The sequence below is a fragment of the Salvelinus fontinalis genome, chromosome 24 (assembly GCF_029448725.1).
Source record: "Salvelinus fontinalis isolate EN_2023a chromosome 24, ASM2944872v1, whole genome shotgun sequence".
NCBI classification, from domain to species: Eukaryota; Metazoa; Chordata; class Actinopteri; order Salmoniformes; family Salmonidae; genus Salvelinus; species Salvelinus fontinalis.
Genome location: NC_074688.1, coordinates 45690456 through 45707813, shown reverse-complemented (window position 1 = coordinate 45707813; position 17358 = coordinate 45690456). Strand labels below are relative to the sequence as shown.

Below are 17358 nucleotides of genomic sequence, written 5' to 3'. Positions count from 1 at the left end.
CTCCTTCCCTCCCATCACTCCTCCCTCCTTCCCTCCCATCACTCCTCCCTCCTTCCCTCCCATCACTCCTCCCTCCTTCCCTCCTTCTCTCCCATCACTCCTCCCTCCTTCCCTCCCATCACTCCTCCCTCCTTCCCTCCCATCACTCCTCCCTCCCATCACTCCTCCCTCCTTCCCTCCCATCACTCCTCCCTCCTTCCCTCCCATCACTCCTCCATCCTTCCCTCCTTCCCTCCCATCACTCCTCCCTCCTTCCCTCCCATCACTCCTCCCTCCTTCCCTCCCATCACTCCTCCCTCCTTCCCTCCCATCACTCCTCCCTCCTTCCCTCCCATCACTCCTCCCTCCTTCCCTCCCATCACTCCTCCCTCCTTCCCTCCCATCACTCCTCCCTCCTTCCCTCCCATCACTCCTCCCTCCTTCCCTCCCATCACTCCTCCCTCCTTCCCTCCTTCTCTCCCATCACTCCTCCCTCCTTCCCTCCTTCCCTCCCATCACTCCTCCCTCCTTCCCTCCCATCACTCCTCCCTCCTTCCCTCCTTCCCCCCATCACTCCTCCCTCCTCACTCCTCACCTCACCCTCCCTTACCCTACCTCTCTCTCCCTCCCTCCCATTGCTCTTCCTTACTTCATCCATCCTCACCCATCCTCCCTCCCCCTTACACATCCTCACCCATCCTCCCTCCCCCTTACCCTTCCTCACCCATCCTCCCTCCCCCTTACACATCCTCACCCATCCTCCCTCCCCCTTACCCTTCCCCACCCATCCTCCCTCCCCCTTACCCTTCCTCACCCATCCTCCCTCTACCCTTACACATCCTCACCCATCCTCCCTCCCCTTACCCTTCCCCACCCATCCTCCCTCCCCCTTACCCTTCCTCACCCATCCTCCCTCCCCCTTACACATCCTCACCCATCCTCCCTCCCCCTTACCCTTCCCCACCCATCCTCCCTCCCCATTACCCTTCCCCACCCATCCTCCCTCCCCCTTACCCTTCCTCACCCATCCTCCCTCCCCCTTACACATCCTCACCCATCCTCCCTCCCCCTTACCCTTCCTCACCCATCCTCCCTCCCCCTTACACATCCTCACCCATCCTCCCTCCCCCTTCCCCTTCCCCATCCATCCTCCGTCCCTCACCCTTGCTCACTCTTCCATCCTCCCACCCTTCCCCACCCATCCTCCCTCCCCCTTACCCTTCCTCACCCATCCTCCCTCCCCCTCCCACCCTCACCCTTCCTCACCCATCCCCTGTAGTCCAGCACCACTGTTGCTAAAAGCATTAGTATTGATCTGTGGTTATTGATCTGTGGTTATGCATCATGGAATTGAGACACAGTAATGTTCTGGAGCCGTACTGTGAATAAATATTCTGTTTCAATGCTGTTGGTTGTGCTACTTAGCTTGTGTCTTGGTTAATGTGTGAGCTGTGTCTGGTTCCTAGTCTGGTTGGTTGGTTGGTTGGTTGGTTGGTTGTTTGATTGGTTGGTTGGTTGGTTGGTTGGTTGGTTGTACCACTGTTTGACAGTGTGATGGATGAAAGGTTGTTGGAACGGGTTGAGAGTCAGAGGATGAGGATGGTTGATTGATGTTGGATGGGCTGGTAGTCAGAGGAGGCTGGTTGATTAATGTTGGATGGGCTGGTAGTCAGAGGAGGCTGGTTGATTGATGTTAGATGGGCTGGTAGTCAGAGGAGGCTGGTTGATTGATGTTAGATGGGCTGGTAGTCAGAGGAGGCTGGTTGATTGATGTTGGATGGGCTGGTAGTCAGAGGAGGCTGGTTGATTGATGTTGGATGGGCTGGTAGTCAGAGGAGGCTGGTTGATGTTAGATGGGCTGGTAGTCAGAGGAGGCTGGTTGATTGATGTTAGATGGGCTGGTAGTCAGAGGAGGCTGGTAGTCAGAGGAGGCTGGTTGATGTTAGATGGGCTGGTAGTCAGAGGAGGAGGATGGTTGGTTGATGTTGGATGGGCTGGTAGTCAGAGGAGGCTGGTTGATTGATGTTAGATGGGCTGGTAGTCAGAGGAGGCTGGTTGATGTTAGATGGGCTGGTAGTCAGAGGAGGAGGATGGTTGGTTGATGTTGGATGGGCTGGTAGTCAGAGGAGGCTGGTTGATTGATGTTGGATGGGCTGGTAGTCAGAGGAGGCTGGTTGATTGATGTTAGATGGGCTGGTAGTCAGAGGAGGCTGGTTGATGTTGGATGGGCTGGTAGTCAGAGGAGGCTGGTTGATTGATGTTGGATGGGCTGGTAGTCAGAGGAGGCTGGTTGATTGATGTTAGATGGGCTGGTAGTCAGAGGAGGCTGGTTGATGTTGGATGGGCTGGTAGTCAGAGGAGGCTGGTTGATTGATGTTGGATGGGCTGGTAGTCAGAGGAGGCTGGTTGATTGATGTTAGATGGGCTGGTAGTCAGAGGAGGCTGGTTGATGTTGGATGGGCTGGTAGTCAGAGGAGGCTGGTTGATTGATGTTAAATGGGCTGGTAGTCAGAGGAGGCTGGTTGATGTTGGATGGGCTGGTAGTCAGAGGAGGCTGGTTGATGTTAGATGGGCTGGTAGTCAGAGGAGGCTGGTTGATGTTGGATGGGCTGGTAGTCAGAGGAGGCTGGTTGATTGATGTTGGATGGGGTGGTAGTCAGAGGAGGAGGCTGGTTGATTGATGTTGGATGGGCTGGTAGTCAGAGGAGGCTCGTTGATTGATGTTAGATGGGCTGATAGTCAGAGGAGGCTGGTTGATTGATGTTGGATGGGCTGGTAGTCAGAGGAGGCTGGTTGATTGATGTTAGATGGGCTGGTAGTCAGAGGAGGCTGGTTGATTGATGTTAGATGGGCTGGTAGTCAGAGGAGGCTGGTTGATGTTAGATGGGCTGGTAGTCAGAGGAATCTGGTTGATGTTGGATGGGCTGGTAGTCAGAGGAGGCTGGTTGATTGATGTTAGATGGGCTGGTAGTCAGAGGAGGCTGGTTGATGTTAGATGGGCTGGTAGTCAGAGGAGGCTGGTTGATGTTAGATGGGCTGGTAGTCAGAGGAGGCTGGTTGATGTTAGATGGGCTGGTAGTCAGGGGAGGCTGGTTGATGTTAGATGGGCTGGTAGTCAGAGGAGGCTGGTTGATTGATGTTGGATGGGCTGGTAGTCAGAGGAGGCTGGTTGATTGATGTTGGATGGGCTGGTAGTCAGAAGAGGCTGTTTGATGTTAGATGGGCTGGTAGTCAGAGGAGGCTGGTTGATTGATGTTAGATGGGCTGGTAGTCAGAGGAGGCTGGTTGATGTTGGATGGGCTGGTAGTCAGAGGAGGCTGGTTGGTTGATGTTGGATGGGCTGGTAGTCAGAGGAGGAGGCTGGTTGATTGATGTTAGATGGGCTGGTAGTCAGAGGAGGAGGCTGGTTGATTGATGTTAGATGGGCTGGTAGTCAGAGGAGGCTGGTTGATGTTGGATGGGCTGGTAGTCAGAGGAGGCTGGTTGATTGATGTTGGATGGGCTGGTAGTCAGAGGAGGCTGGTTGATTGATGTTAGATGGGCTGGTAGTCAGAGGAGGCTGGTTGATTGATGTTAGATGGGCTGGTAGTCAGAGGAGGCTGGTTGATTGATGTTGGATGGGCTGGTAGTCAGAGGAGGCTGGTTGATTGATGTTGGATGGGCTGGTAGTCAGAGGAGGAGGCTGGTGGATTGATGTTGGATGGACTGATAGTCAGAGGAGGAGGCTGGTTGATTGATGTTGGATGGGCTGGTAGTCAGAGGAGGCTGGTTGATTGATGTTGGATGGGCTGATAGTCAGAGGAGGCTGGTTGATGTTGGATGGGCTGGTAGTCAGAGGAGGCTGGTTGATGTTAGATGGGCTGGTAGTCAGAGGAGGCTGGTTGATTGATGTTAGATGGGCTGGTAGTCAGAGGAGGCTGGTTGATTGATGTTAGATGGGCTGGTAGTCAGAGGAGGCTGGTTGATTGATGTTAGATGGGCTGGTAGTCAGAGGAGGCTGGTTGATTGATGTTAGATGGGCTGGTAGTCAGAGGAGGCTGGTTGATGTTGGATGGGCTGGTAGTCAGAGGAGGCTGGTTGATGTTGGATGGGTTGAATGGGAGGATATAAGGGCAGCTTATTATGTGTACCATATTGTAAAGTGCATTTCAACCGGACTGCGTCCCCTGAGATGGAATTCCTCTCTCTTTGTGTTTGTGTGTGTGTGTGAGCGCGTGCATTTTTTTACATTGACTATTTTTAAAGAAAGATCCACGTGTGAGTGTACTCACTGATATTACGTAAACGTGTAGGTGTTCCCTGTTGAAGTGCAAAGCCAGTAAATAGGCTAGTTATTGATTAGTTCCTCCCCCATCTCCCTCTTCTCTGTTCTGTCTTAAGACAGACATGGGTAAGCCGGTGTGTATCTGTGTGTGCGCATGTGTGTGAGGGGGTGGCGAGTTACACGAGGCTAAGGCACACAGACAGACAAGAGTCGGTGCTCAACCCTGTTACTTTGGCAGTAGTCTTTTGTTCCAGCAGAGATCACACAGAGCGATCGGATGGGACACAGCAGGAAAATAGGTGAGGCTGGCTGGCTCTTCAGTCCTCACGTTTCTCCTGTCTCCATACCTCCATCCCTCCATCCCTCCCTTCTTCCCCATCTATTCCTTTCTCTCTCTCTGCCAAGATCTCCCTCTATTTCCATCTCTTTGCCTCATTCTATCCTTCCTCTCCTTCTCCCCCCCCCCTCTTTGTTTTGCGTCCCTACCTCCCTCTATTCTATCTCTCCCCTCCCCCTACTCTCTTCTGCACTTTCCTTCTGCCTCCTCTATTTTTCTCCCTCTCTATCTGTCTGGGTGTGTGCTGCACCCCAGCAGCGTTAGCAGCAGTGTGGATGAATCAGTGTGCTATGGGTCATTTCTGCTCTATTCACTACCTCCGCTGGCTGGACCGCACGGTAAACAGCTTCCAGCAGCTTCTATCAGCAGATAGACAGACAGGTGCATCCTTCCTCAGTCAGGACTTTAGCTGGCTGCATTTTTGTTTGTACGTGAGTGAGAGAGAGAGAGAGAGAGAGAGAGAGAGAGAGAGAGAGAGAGAGAGAGAGAGAGAGAGAGGGGGGGGGAGAGAGAGAGAGGGGGAGAGGGAGAGAGAGACCACCATTTTATATTATTATTTGTTATTCTTTCTAATGTTTTTACAATGTATATTGTATACATTGTTGCTTTGGCAATATTGACACAATATTTATCATGCCAATAAAGCAGCTTGAATTTGAGAGAGATAGAGTGTACTGTATCTAGCTGCTTAGGATGAGAGTTGGCTAGCTATGAGAGTTATGCTATGAGTCAAATTAGGTTATGCTGTTTATGTATCTCTCTTCCTGTCACATGCACTCTCTCTCTCTCTCTCTCTCTCTCTCTCTCCTCTCTCTCTCTCTCTCTCTCTCTCTCTCTCTCTCTCTCTCTCTCTCTCTCTCTCTCTCTCTCTCTCTCTCTCTCTCTCTCTCTCTCTCTCTCTCTCTCTCTCTCTCTCTCTCTCTCCCCCTCTCTATGTCTCTCTCTCTGTCTCTCTCTCTCTCTCTCTATATCTCTCTCCCTCTCTCTCTCTCTCTCTCTCTCTCTCTCTCTCCTTCTCTCTCTCCCTCTCTCTGTCTCTCTCTCTCTCTCTCCCTCTCTCTCTCTCTCTCTCTCTCTCCTTCTCTCTCTATCTCCCCCTCTCTTCTCTCTCTCTCCTCCTCTCTTCTCTCTCTCTCCTCTCTTCTCTCTCTCTCTCTCTCCTTCTCTCTCTCTCTCTCAATTCAATTTCAATGTCACTTTAAGGGGCTTTATTGGCATGGGAAACATATGTTTACATTGCCAGAGCAAGTGAACTAGATAATAAACAAAAGTCAAATAAACAATACAAATTAACAGTAAACATTGCACTCACAAAAGTTCAAAAATAATAAAGACATTTCAAATGTTCTGCTTTGCATGCATCATTTGGTGTTTTACGTTGTACACGGAGGATATTTTTGCAGAATTCTGAATGCAGAGTCTCATCTTAGTGTTTGTCGCATTTTGTGAATTCTTGGTTGGTGAGCGGACCCCAGACCTCACAACCATAAAGGGCAATGGATTCTATAATTGATTCAAGTATTTTTAGCCAGATCCTAATTGGTATGTCAAATTTGATGTTTCTTTTGATGGCATAGAAGACCCTTCTTGCCTTGTCTCTCAGATTGTTCACAGCTTCATGGAAGTAACCTGTGACAATATTTAGGCCGAGATATATATATTTTTTGTGTGCTCTAGGGCAACGGTGTCTAGATGGAATTTGTATTTGTGGTCCCGGCAACTGTCTTACTGAGATTTGCTGTCAAGGTCTAGGTCTGACAGAATCTGTGCAGAAGATCTAGGTGCTGCTGTAGGCCCTCCTTGGTTGGGGACAGAAGCACCAGATCATCAGCAAACAGTAGACATTTGACATCAGATTCTAGTAGGGTGAGGCCGGGTGCTGCAGACTGTTCTAGTAGGGTGAGGCCGGGTGCTGTTGACTGTTCTAGTAGGGTGAGGCCGGGTGCTGTTGACTGTTCTAGTAGGGTGAGGCCGGGTGCTGCAGACTGTTCTAGTAGGGTGAGGCCGGGGGCTGCAGACTGGTCTAGTAGGGTGAGGCCGGGTGCTGCTGACTGTTCTAGTAGGGTGAGGCCGGGTGCTGCTGACTGTTCTAGTAGGGTGAGGCCGGGTGCTGCTGACTGTTCTAGTAGGGTGAGGCCGGGTGCTGCAGACTGTTCTAGTAGGGTGAGGCCGGGTGCTGCAGACTGCTCTAGTGCCCTCGCCAATTCGTTGATATATATGTTGAAGAGGGTGGGGCTGCATCCCTGTCTCACCACACGGCCCTGTGGGTAGAAATGTGTGTTTTTTGCCAATTTTAACTGCACACTTGTTGTTTGTGTACATGGATTTTATAATGTCGTATGTTTTACCCCCAACAACACTTTCCATCAATTTGTATAGCAGACCCTCATGCCAAATTGAGTCAAAAGCTTTTTTGAAGTCAACAAAGCATGAGAAGACTTTGTCTTTGTTTCGGTTTGTTTGTTTGTCAATTAGGGTGTGCAGGGTGAATACGTGGTCTGTTGTACGGTAATTTGGTAAAAAGACAATTTGACATTTGCTCAGTACATTGTTTTCACTGAGGAAATGTACGAGTCTGCTGTTAATGATAATGCAGAGGATTTCCCCAAGGTTGCTGTTGACACGTATCACACGGTAGTTATTGGGGTCAAATTTGTATCCACTTTTGTGGATTGGGGTGATCAGTCCTTGGTTCCAAATATTGGGGAAGATGCCAGAGCTAAGGATGATGTTAAAGAGTTTTAGTATAGCCAATTGGAATTTGTGGTCTGTATATTTTATCATTTCATTCGGGATACCATCAACACCACAGGCCATTTTGGGTCGGAGGGTTTGTATTTTGTGCTGTCATTCATTCAATGTAATTGGAGAATCCAGTGCTTTCTGGTCTTTAATATTTGATTCTAAGATTTGTAATTGATCATGTATATGTTTTTGCTCATTGTGCTTTGTTATAGAGACAAAAAGACCTCTCTCGCTCTGTCTGTGTTTCTTTCTCTCTCTCTCTCTGTCTCCAGGAAGTGAGGAATTGCAGGAGAGAGAGGAAGTGAAGAGGTGTGTCATTGTAGGAGAGGGAGGAAGTGGAGAAGTGTGTCATTGCAGGAGAGAGAGGAAGTGAAGAAGTGTGTCATTGCAAGATGAGGAAGTGAAGAAGTGTGTCATTGCAGGGGGAGGAAGAGAAGAAGTGTGTCATTGCAGGAGAGGGAGGAAGTGGAGAAGTGTGTCATTGCAAGAGGAGGAAGTGAATAAGTGTGTCATTGCAGAGGGAGGAAGTGAAGAAGTGTGTCATTGCAGGAGAGGGAGGAAGTGAAGAAGTGTGTCATTGCAGAGGGAGGAAGTGAAGAAGTGTGTCATTGCAGAGGGAGGAAGTGAAGAAGTGTGTCATTGCAGAGGGAGGAAGTGAAGAAGTGTGTCATTGCAGAGGGAGGAAGTGAAGAAGTGTGTCATTGCAGAGGGAGGAAGTGAAGAAGTGTGTCATTGCAGGAGAGGGAGGAAGTGGAGAAGTGTGTCATTGCAGGAGAGGGAGGAAGTGTGTCATTGCAGAGGGAGGAAGTGAAGAAGTGTGTCATTGCAGGAGAGGGAGGAAGTGAAGAAGTGTGTCATTGCAGGAGAGGGAGGAAGTGAAGAAGTGTGTCATTGCAGGAGAGAGAGGAAGTGTGTCATTGCAGGAGAGGGAGGAAGTGAATAAGTGTGTCATTGCAGGAGAGGGAGGAAGTGAAGAAGTGTGTCATTGCAGAGGGAGGAAGTGAAGAAGTGTGTCATTGCAGAGGGAGGAAGTGAAGAAGTGTGTCATTGCAGGAGAGGGAGGAAGTGAAGAAGTGTGTCATTGCAGGAGAGGGAGGAAGTGTGTCATTGCAGGAGAGGGAGGAAGTGGAGAAGTGTGTCATTGCAGGAGAGGGAGGAAGTGTGTCATTGCAGGAGAGGGAGGAAGTGGAGAAGTGTGTCATTGCAGGAGAGGGAGGAAGTGAAGAAGTGTGTCATTGCAGGAGAGGGAGGAAGTGAAGAAGTGTGTCATTGCAGGAGAGGGAGGAAGTGGGGACAACATGTAGGCTGTTATCATTCCTAAATGTGGGTCTCACTATTAGTTGTGGAGATCTAAGGACAGGGCCTTATGTTGTGATGTTAGCATTTCTACTAGACTCGTCTGGTTGGTGGTGTTGTTATAGACTGTTGTCGTATTGATCATTACAATCATACAATTACTGTCTTATCAGTCTTCCCATGGACAGATTACAGTACATGTTTCCATAGCCTCTAGTCCACTGGTCTGCTCTATGTCATGACTCTGGTCTACTGGTCTGCTCTATGTCATGACTCTGGTCTACTGGTCTGCTCTATGTCATGACTCAGGTATAGTGGTGTGCTCTATGTCCTGACTCAGGTATAGTGGTCTGCTCTATGTCATGACTCTGGTATACTGGTCTGCTCTGTCATGACTCTGGTCTGATGGTCTGCTCTATGTCCTGACTCTGGTCTACTGGTCTGCTCTATGTCATGACTCTGGCCTACTGGTCTGCTCTGTGTCATGACTCTGTTCTGCTCTATGTCATGACTCCGATATACTGATCTGCTCTATGTCATGACTCTGGTCCGATGGTCTGCTCTATGTCCTGACTCTGGTCTACTGGTCTGCTCTATGTCATGACTCAGCTTGGTGACTCTGGTCTGTATGTAGATATATCAGATGGGTGTATTAGATGGGTGTATCAGATGGGTGTATCAGATGGGTGTATCAGATGGGTGTATTATATGGGTGTATCAGATGGGTGTATTAGATGTGTGTATCAGATGGGTGTATCAGATGGGTGTATTAGATGGGTGTATCAGATGGGTGTATCAGATGGGTGTATCAGATGGGTGTATCAGATGGGTGTATTAGATGGGTGTATTAGATGGGTGTATTAGATGGGTGTATTAGATGGGTGTATCAGATGGGTATATTAGATGGGTGTATTAGATGGGTGTATTATATGGGTGTATCAGATGGGTGTATCAGATGGGTGTATCAGATGGGTGTATCAGATGGGTGTATCAGATGGGTGTATTAGATGGGTGTATTAGATGGGTGTATCAGATGGGTGTATTAGATGGGTGTATTAGATGGGTGTATTAGATGGGTGTATTAGATGGGTGTATTATATGGGTGTATTAGATGGGTGTATCAGATGGGTGTATCAGATGGGTGTATCAGATGGGTGTATCAGATGGGTGTATCAGATGGGTGTATCAGATGGGTGTATCAGATGGGTGTATCAGATGGGTGTATCAGATGGGTATATTAGATGGGTGTATCAGATGGGTGTATCAGATGGGTGTATCAGATGGGTGTATCAGATGGGTGTATTAGATGGGTGTATCAGATGGGTGTATTAGATGGGTGTGTAGCCCTGAGGAGAGAAGGTTTAATTCCTTTGATAGATGGAGCAACTGATGTCCTTGAGGACAGAAAGCAGTTTGACACTCCCTGTCTCCCTGTGTGATGACACTCCATGTCTCCCTGTCTCTCTGTCTCCATGTCTCCTTGTGTGATGACACTCCATGTCTCCCTGTCTCTCTGTCTCCATGTCTCCCTGTGTGATGACACTCCATGTCTCCCTGTCTCTCTGTCTCCATGTCTCCCTGTGTGATGACACTCCATGTCTCCCTGTCTCTCTGTCTCCCTGTCTCCCTGTGTGATGATACTCCATGTCTCTCTGTGTGATGACACTCCATGTCTCTCTGTGTGATGACACTCCCTGTCTCCCTGTGTGATGACACTCCCTGTCTCCCTGTCTCTCAGTGTGATGACACTCCCTGTCTCCCTGTGTGATGACACTCCCTGTCTCCCTGTCTCTCAGTGTGATGACACTCCCTGTCTCCCTGTCTCTCTGTGTGATGACACTCCCTGTCTCCCTGTGTGATGACACTCCCTGTCTCCCTGTGTGATGACACTCCCTGTCTCTCTGTGTGATGACACTCCCTGTCTCCCTGTGTGATGACACTCCCTGTCTCCCTGTGTGATGACACTGCCTGTCTCCCTGTCTCTCAGTGTGATGACACTCCCTGTCTCCCTGTGTGATGACACTCCCTGTCTTCCTGTCTCCCTGTGTGATGACACTCCCTGTCTCTCAGTGTGATGACACTCCCTGTCTCCCTGTGTGATGACACTCCCTGTCTCTCAGTGTGATGACACTCCCTGTCTCCCTGTCTCTCTGTGTGATGACACTCCCTGTCTCTCAGTGTGATGACACTCCCTGTCTCCCTGTGTGATGACACTCCCTGTCTCTCAGTGTGATGACACTCCCTGTCTCCATGTCTCCCTGTGTGATGACACTCCCTGTCTCCCTGTGTGATGACACTCCCTGTCTCCCTGTGTGATGACACTCCCTGTCTCCCTGTGTGATGACACTCCCTGTCTCTCTGTGTGATGACACTCCCTGTCTCCCTGTCTCCCTGTGTGATGACACTCCCTGTCTTCCTGTCTCCCTGTGTGATGACACTCCCTGTCTCTCTGTGTGATGACACTCCCTGTCTCCCTGTGTGATGACACTCCCTGTCTCCCTGTGTGATGACACTCCATGTCTCCCTGTCTCTCTGTCTCCATGTCTCCCTGTGTGATGACACTCCATGTCTCCCTGTCTCTCTGTCTCCCTGTCTCCCTGTGTGATGATACTCCATGTCTCTCTGTGTGATGACACTCCATGTCTCTCTGTGTGATGACACTCCCTGTCTCCCTGTGTGATGACACTCCCTGTCTCCCTGTCTCTCAGTGTGATGACACTCCCTGTCTCCCTGTGTGATGACACTCCCTGTCTCCCTGTCTCTCAGTGTGATGACACTCCCTGTCTCCCTGTCTCTCTGTATGATGACACTCCCTGTCTTCCTGTCTCCCTGTGTGATGACACTCCCTGTCTTCCTGTCTCCCTGTGTGATGACACTCCCTGTCTCTCAGTGTGATGACACTCCCTGTCTCCCTGTGTGATGACACTCCCTGTCTCTCAGTGTGATGACACTCCCTGTCTCCCTGTCTCTCTGTGTGATGACACTCCCTGTCTCCCTGTCTCCCTGTGTGATGACACTCCCTGTCTCCCTGTGTGATGACACTCCCTGTCTCCCTGTGTGATGACACTCCCTGTCTCCCTGTGTGATGACACTCCCTGTCTCTCTGTGTGATGACACTCCCTGTCTCCCTGTCTCCCTGTGTGATGACACTCCCTGTCTCCCTGTGTGATGACACTCCCTGTCTCCCTGTGTGATGACACTCCCTGTCTCCCTGTGTGATGACACTCCCTGTCTCCCTGTGTGATGACACTCCCTGTCTCCCTGTGTGATGACACTCCCTGTCTCCCTGTGTGATGACACTCCCTGTCTCCCTGTGTGATGACACTCCCTGTCTCTCTGTGTGATGACACTCCCTGTCTCCCTGTGTGATGACACTCCCTGTCTCTCAGTGTGATGACACTCCCTGTCTCTCTGTCTCTCTGTGTGATGACACTCCCTGTCTCCCTGTCTTCCTGTCTCCCTGTGTGATGACACTCCCTGTCTCCATGTCTTCCTGTCTCCCTGTGTGATGACACTCCCTGTCTCCCTGTGTGATGACACTCCCTGTCTCCCTGTGTGATGACACTCCCTGTCTCTCTGTGTGATGACACTCCCTGTCTCTCAGTGTGATGACACTCCCTGTCTCTCTGTCTCTCTGTGTGATGACACTCCCTGTCTCCCTGTCTTCCTGTCTCCCTGTGTGATGACACTCCCTGTCTCCATGTCTTCCTGTCTCTCAGTGTGATGACACTCCCTGTCTCCCTGTCTTCCTGTCTCTCAGTGTGATGACACTCCCTGTCTCCCTGTCTTCCTGTCTCTCAGTGTGATGACACTCCCTGTCTCCCTGTCTTCCTGTCTCTCAGTGTGATGACACTCCCTGTCTCCCTGTCTCCCTGTCTCCATGTCTCCCTCTCTTCCTGTCTCCATGTCTTCCTGTCTCTCTGTGTGATGACACTCCCTGTCTCCATGTCTCCCTGTCTTTTTGTGTGATGACACTCCCTGTCTCCCTGTCTTCCTCTCTCCCTGTCTTCCTGTCTCCCTGTCTCTCTGTGTGATGACACTCCCTGTCTCTCTGTGTGATGACACTCCCTGTCTTCCTGTCTCCCTGTCTCTCTGTGTGATGCCACTCCCTGTCTCCCTGTCTCTCTGTGTGATGACACTCCCTGTCTTCCTGTCTCCCAGCCTCCCTGTCTCTCTGCGTGATGCCACTCCCTGTCTCCTTGTGTGTTTTGTGTTCCAGGAAGTAAATGGATTATGTTGCCGTGGTAAAGGGGAATATGAGATGAGGAAGGCGGGGCTGGCTGGGGGACTGGTCTACTGACCTGAAAGCAAACGCTGGATGTCTGCCAAGTATTTCATTTCACTGTTCCAGTTGTTTTATTCATATCAGTGCAGATGAAGGAAAGAAAATGAGGAGATGAGATGAAGGAGAGGAAGGAGATGAGGAGAGGAAACCACTTTAGACCATTGAGGTACAGCCATAGTTCTGTTGAGGGAGGACCGCATCATAATTAAATTTACTTTACGTATTGAGGTACAGCCCATAGTTCTGTTGAGGGAGGACCGCATCATAATTAAATTTACTTTACGTATTGAGGTACAGCCCATAGTTCTGTTGAGGGAGGACCGCATCATAATTAAATTTACTCTACGTATTGAGGTACAGCCATAGTTCTGTTGAGGGAGGACCGCATCATAATGACATTTACGCTACGTATTGAGGTACAGCCCATAGTTCTGTTGAGGGAGGACCGCATCATAATGACATTTACGCTACGTATTGAGGTACAGCCATAGTTCTGTTGAGGGAGGATCACATCATAATGACATTTACTCTACGTATTGAGGTACAGCCCATAGTTCTGTTGAGGGAGGACCGCATCATAATGACATTATGCTGACTCGTAGTCCACTCTCGTCCTGTTCAGTTGGCTTGTCTATTTAACCTCAGCTTCATCTGTACACGAGTCTATCATGGATATTGTTTTGTGTTGTGCTGTGTCAGGCTTTGTGAGTAGGGCTGTTCTGGCTCTAGGAGGGATGTTCTAGCAGGGTGTCACATTATAAAGAGTCCCCATGCAGGGCTGTTCTGGCTCTGCTCTGACTGGGAGGATGATGCTCTAGCAGGGTGTCACGTCATAAAGAGTCCCCATGCAGGGCTGTTCTGGCTCTGCTCTGACTGGGAGGATGATGCTCTAGCAGGGTGTCACGTTATAAAGAGTCCCCATGCAGGGCTGTTCTGGCTCTGCTCTGACTGGGAGGATGATGCTCTAGTAGGGTGTCACGTCATAAAGAGTCCCCATGCAGGGCTGTTCTGGCTCTGCTCTGACTGGGAGGATGATGCTCTAGCAGGGTGTCACGTTATAAAGAGTCCCCATGCAGGGCTGTTCTGGCTCTGCTCTGACTGGGAGGATGATGCTCTAGTAGGGTGTCACGTCATAAAGAGTCCCCATGCAGGGCTGTTCTGGCTCTGCTCTGACTGGGAGGATGATGCTCTAGCAGGGTGTCACATTATAAAGAGTCCCCATGCAGGGCTGTTCTGGCTCTGCTCTGACTGGGAAGATGATGCTCTAGCAGGGTGTCACATTATAAAGAGTCCCCATGCAGGGCTGTTCTGGCTCTGCTCTGACTTGGAGGATGATGCTCTAGCAGGGTGTCACGTCATAAAGATTCCCCAGGGATGTAGCTGGGAGCACCATTCATCATAATTTGATGTATGCCCCAAGAGATATGGGATAGGGGAGGACGGCTCATAATAATGGCTGGAACGGAGCATATGGAATGGCAACAAAACACATGGAAACCATTCCACTGATTCCACTCCAGCTATTACCATGAGCCCTTCCTCCTCAATTAATGTGTCACCAACCTCCTGTGATGTACCGGTGATTTCAGGTCCCCCTCGGAGAAGCAGTTTCAACCTCAAGGGTCCTGTTTTGTAAAAAAAAAAAAAAAATAATCCCTGTTAAATACATATCCTCCAGGCTTGACGGAAGTGTGTGCGTCTGTGTGTTTCAGAGTGAGAGTGCCATCCTGAAGGAGAGGGAACTGTCCCTGGAGCTTGCCAGGATCAGGGATGAAGTGGGTAAGTAAATACCTGCCATGCCAGCTGGATTGCTAGCTGAATGATATCTGGATTGCTAGCTGATTGCTATCTGGATTGCTAGCTGGATTGCTAGCTGTGTTGCTAGCTGAATGCTATCTGAATTGCAGGCTGAATGCTATCTGGATTGCTAGCTGAATGCTATCTGGATTGATAGCAATCGAGATAGCATTCAGCTAGCAATCCAGATAGCAATCAAGATAGCATTCAGCTATCTGGATTGCTAGCTGAATGCTATCTGGATTGATAGCTGGATTGCTAGCTGGATTGCTATCTGGATTGCTAGCTGAATGCTATCTGGATTGCTAGCTGAATGCTATCTGGATTGCTAGCTGAATGCTATCTGGATTGATAGCTGGATTGCTATCTGGATTGCTAGCTGATTGCAAATTGGATGCTAGCTGAATTGGTAGCTGGATTGCTAGCTGGATGCTACATGTTTCCGGAAATGTGACATTTTAGGAGATAGAGGACTATAGACAAGATACACTGAGTGGTTGCCAGCTAGGCAGGGAGATGGTGAGTCACTGGGCCGTGGCAGTAGGTATGCTACATTACCATGTCTTCTATTATACAGAATATGAACCTGTAACGACAGGGTAGGAGCTAGTCTCCCTAGAGACCCTGCTGGCTGCTGACATCATGGGGATTGGGGATGGGGCTGGTGAAGGATTCAGGCTAGTCATATTACCCTGTCTGATATGTTGGGAGATTCAGGCTAGTCATATTACCCTGTCTGATATGTTGGGAGATTCAGGCTAGTCATATTACCCTGTCTGATATGTTGGGAGATTCAGGCTAGTCATATTACCCTGTCTGATATGTTGGGAGATTCAGGCTAGTCATATTACCCTGTCTGATATGTTGGGAGATTCAGGCTAGTCATATTACCCTGTCTGATATGTTGGGAGATTCAGGCTAGTCATATTACCCTGTCTGATATGTTGGTGGATTCAGGTTAGTCCTATTACCCTGTCTGATATGTTGGGAGATTCAGGCTAGTCATATTACCCTGTCTGATATGTTGGGGGATTCAGGTTAGTCATATTACCCTGTCTGATATGCTGGGAGATTCAGGCTAGTCAGGTTACAAGGAAAGATTCAGCATAGAAAATGTTACCCTGTTTAAGGGCACAAGGCGAGACCCAAATGCAGACACAGGAGGCAGATGGTTGAGCTCCGATATTTATTTTAACAAAATGGGTAGGCAAAGGGCAGGTCGGGTACAGGCAAGAGTTCATAAACCAGGTCAGAGTCCAAACGGTACCAGGCAATAGGCAGGCTCGAAGTCAGAACAGGCAAGAGTTCATAAACCAGGTCAGAGTCCAAACGGTACCAGGCAATAGGCAGGCTCGAAGTCAGAACAGGCAGGGGTTCAGTAACCAGGTCAGAGTCCAAACGGTACCAGACGGTAGGCAGGCTCGAGGTCAGGGGCAGGTAGAGTGGTCAGGCAGGCTCAGAGTCAGGACAGGCAAGGGTCAAAACCAGGAGGGCGAGAAAAATACAAACAAGACAAACTGGCACAGAGAGACAGGAAACACAGGGATAAATACACTGGCACAGAGAGACAGGAAACACAGGGATAAATACACTGGCACAGAGAGACAGGAAACACAGGGATAAATACACTGGTACAGAGAGACAGGAAACACAGGGATAAATACACTGGTACGGAGAGACAGGAAACACAGGGATAAATACACTGGTACGGAGAGACAGGAAACACAGGGATAAATACACTGGTACAGAGAGACAGGAAATACAGGGATAAATACACTGGTACAGAGAGATAGGAAACACAGGGATAAATACACTGGCACAGAGAGACAGGAAACACAGGGATAAATACACTGGCACAGAGAGACAGGAAACACACGGATAAATACACTGGTACAGAGAGACAGGAAACACAAGGATAAATACACTGGTACAGAGAGACAGGAAACACAGGGATAAATACACTGGTACAGAGAGACAGGAAACACAGGGATAAATACACTGGCACGGAGAGACAGGAAACTAAGAGATAAATACACTGGCACAGAGAGACAGGAAACACAGGGATAAATACACTGGCACAGAGAGACAGGAAACACAGGGATAAATAAACTGGTATAGAGAGACAGGAAACACAGGGATAAATACACTGGCACAGAGAGACAGGAAACACAGGGATAAATAAACTGGTACAGAGAGACAGGAAACACAGGGATAAATACACTGGTACAGAGAGACAGGAAACACAGGGATAAATACACTGGCACAGAGAGACAGGAAACACAGGGATAAATAAACTGGTATAGAGAGACAGGAAACACAGGGATAAATACACTGGCACAGAGAGACAGGAAACACAGGGATAAATACACTGGTACAGAGAGACAGGAAACACAGGGATAAATAGACTGGTTCAGAGAGACAGGAAACACAGAGATAAATACACTGGTACAGAGAGACAGGAAACACAGGGATAAATACACTGGCACAGAGAGACAGGAAACACAGGGATAAATACACTGGTACAGAGAGACAGGAAACACAGGGAAAAATACACTGGTACAGAGAGACAGGAAACACAGGGATAAATACACTGGCACAGAGAGACAGGAAACACAGGGATAAATACACTGGTACAGAGAGACAGGAAACACAGGG

General features: G+C 49.3%; 1 protein-coding gene across 8 annotated transcripts in view; it reads left to right on the top strand.

Annotated features, from left to right (window-relative positions):
• The window catches only part of mtus2b (microtubule associated tumor suppressor candidate 2b), a 161160-nt gene that overhangs the window by 124695 nt on the left and 19107 nt on the right, over window positions 1–17358 (top strand). For all 8 annotated transcript variants that reach the window (XM_055880799.1, XM_055880798.1, XM_055880797.1 and 5 more), the window contains one exon: window positions 14619–14685. In XM_055880799.1, coding sequence (XP_055736774.1) covers window positions 14619–14685 — 67 coding nt within the window. The remainder of the gene's footprint in view (window positions 1–14618; window positions 14686–17358) is intronic.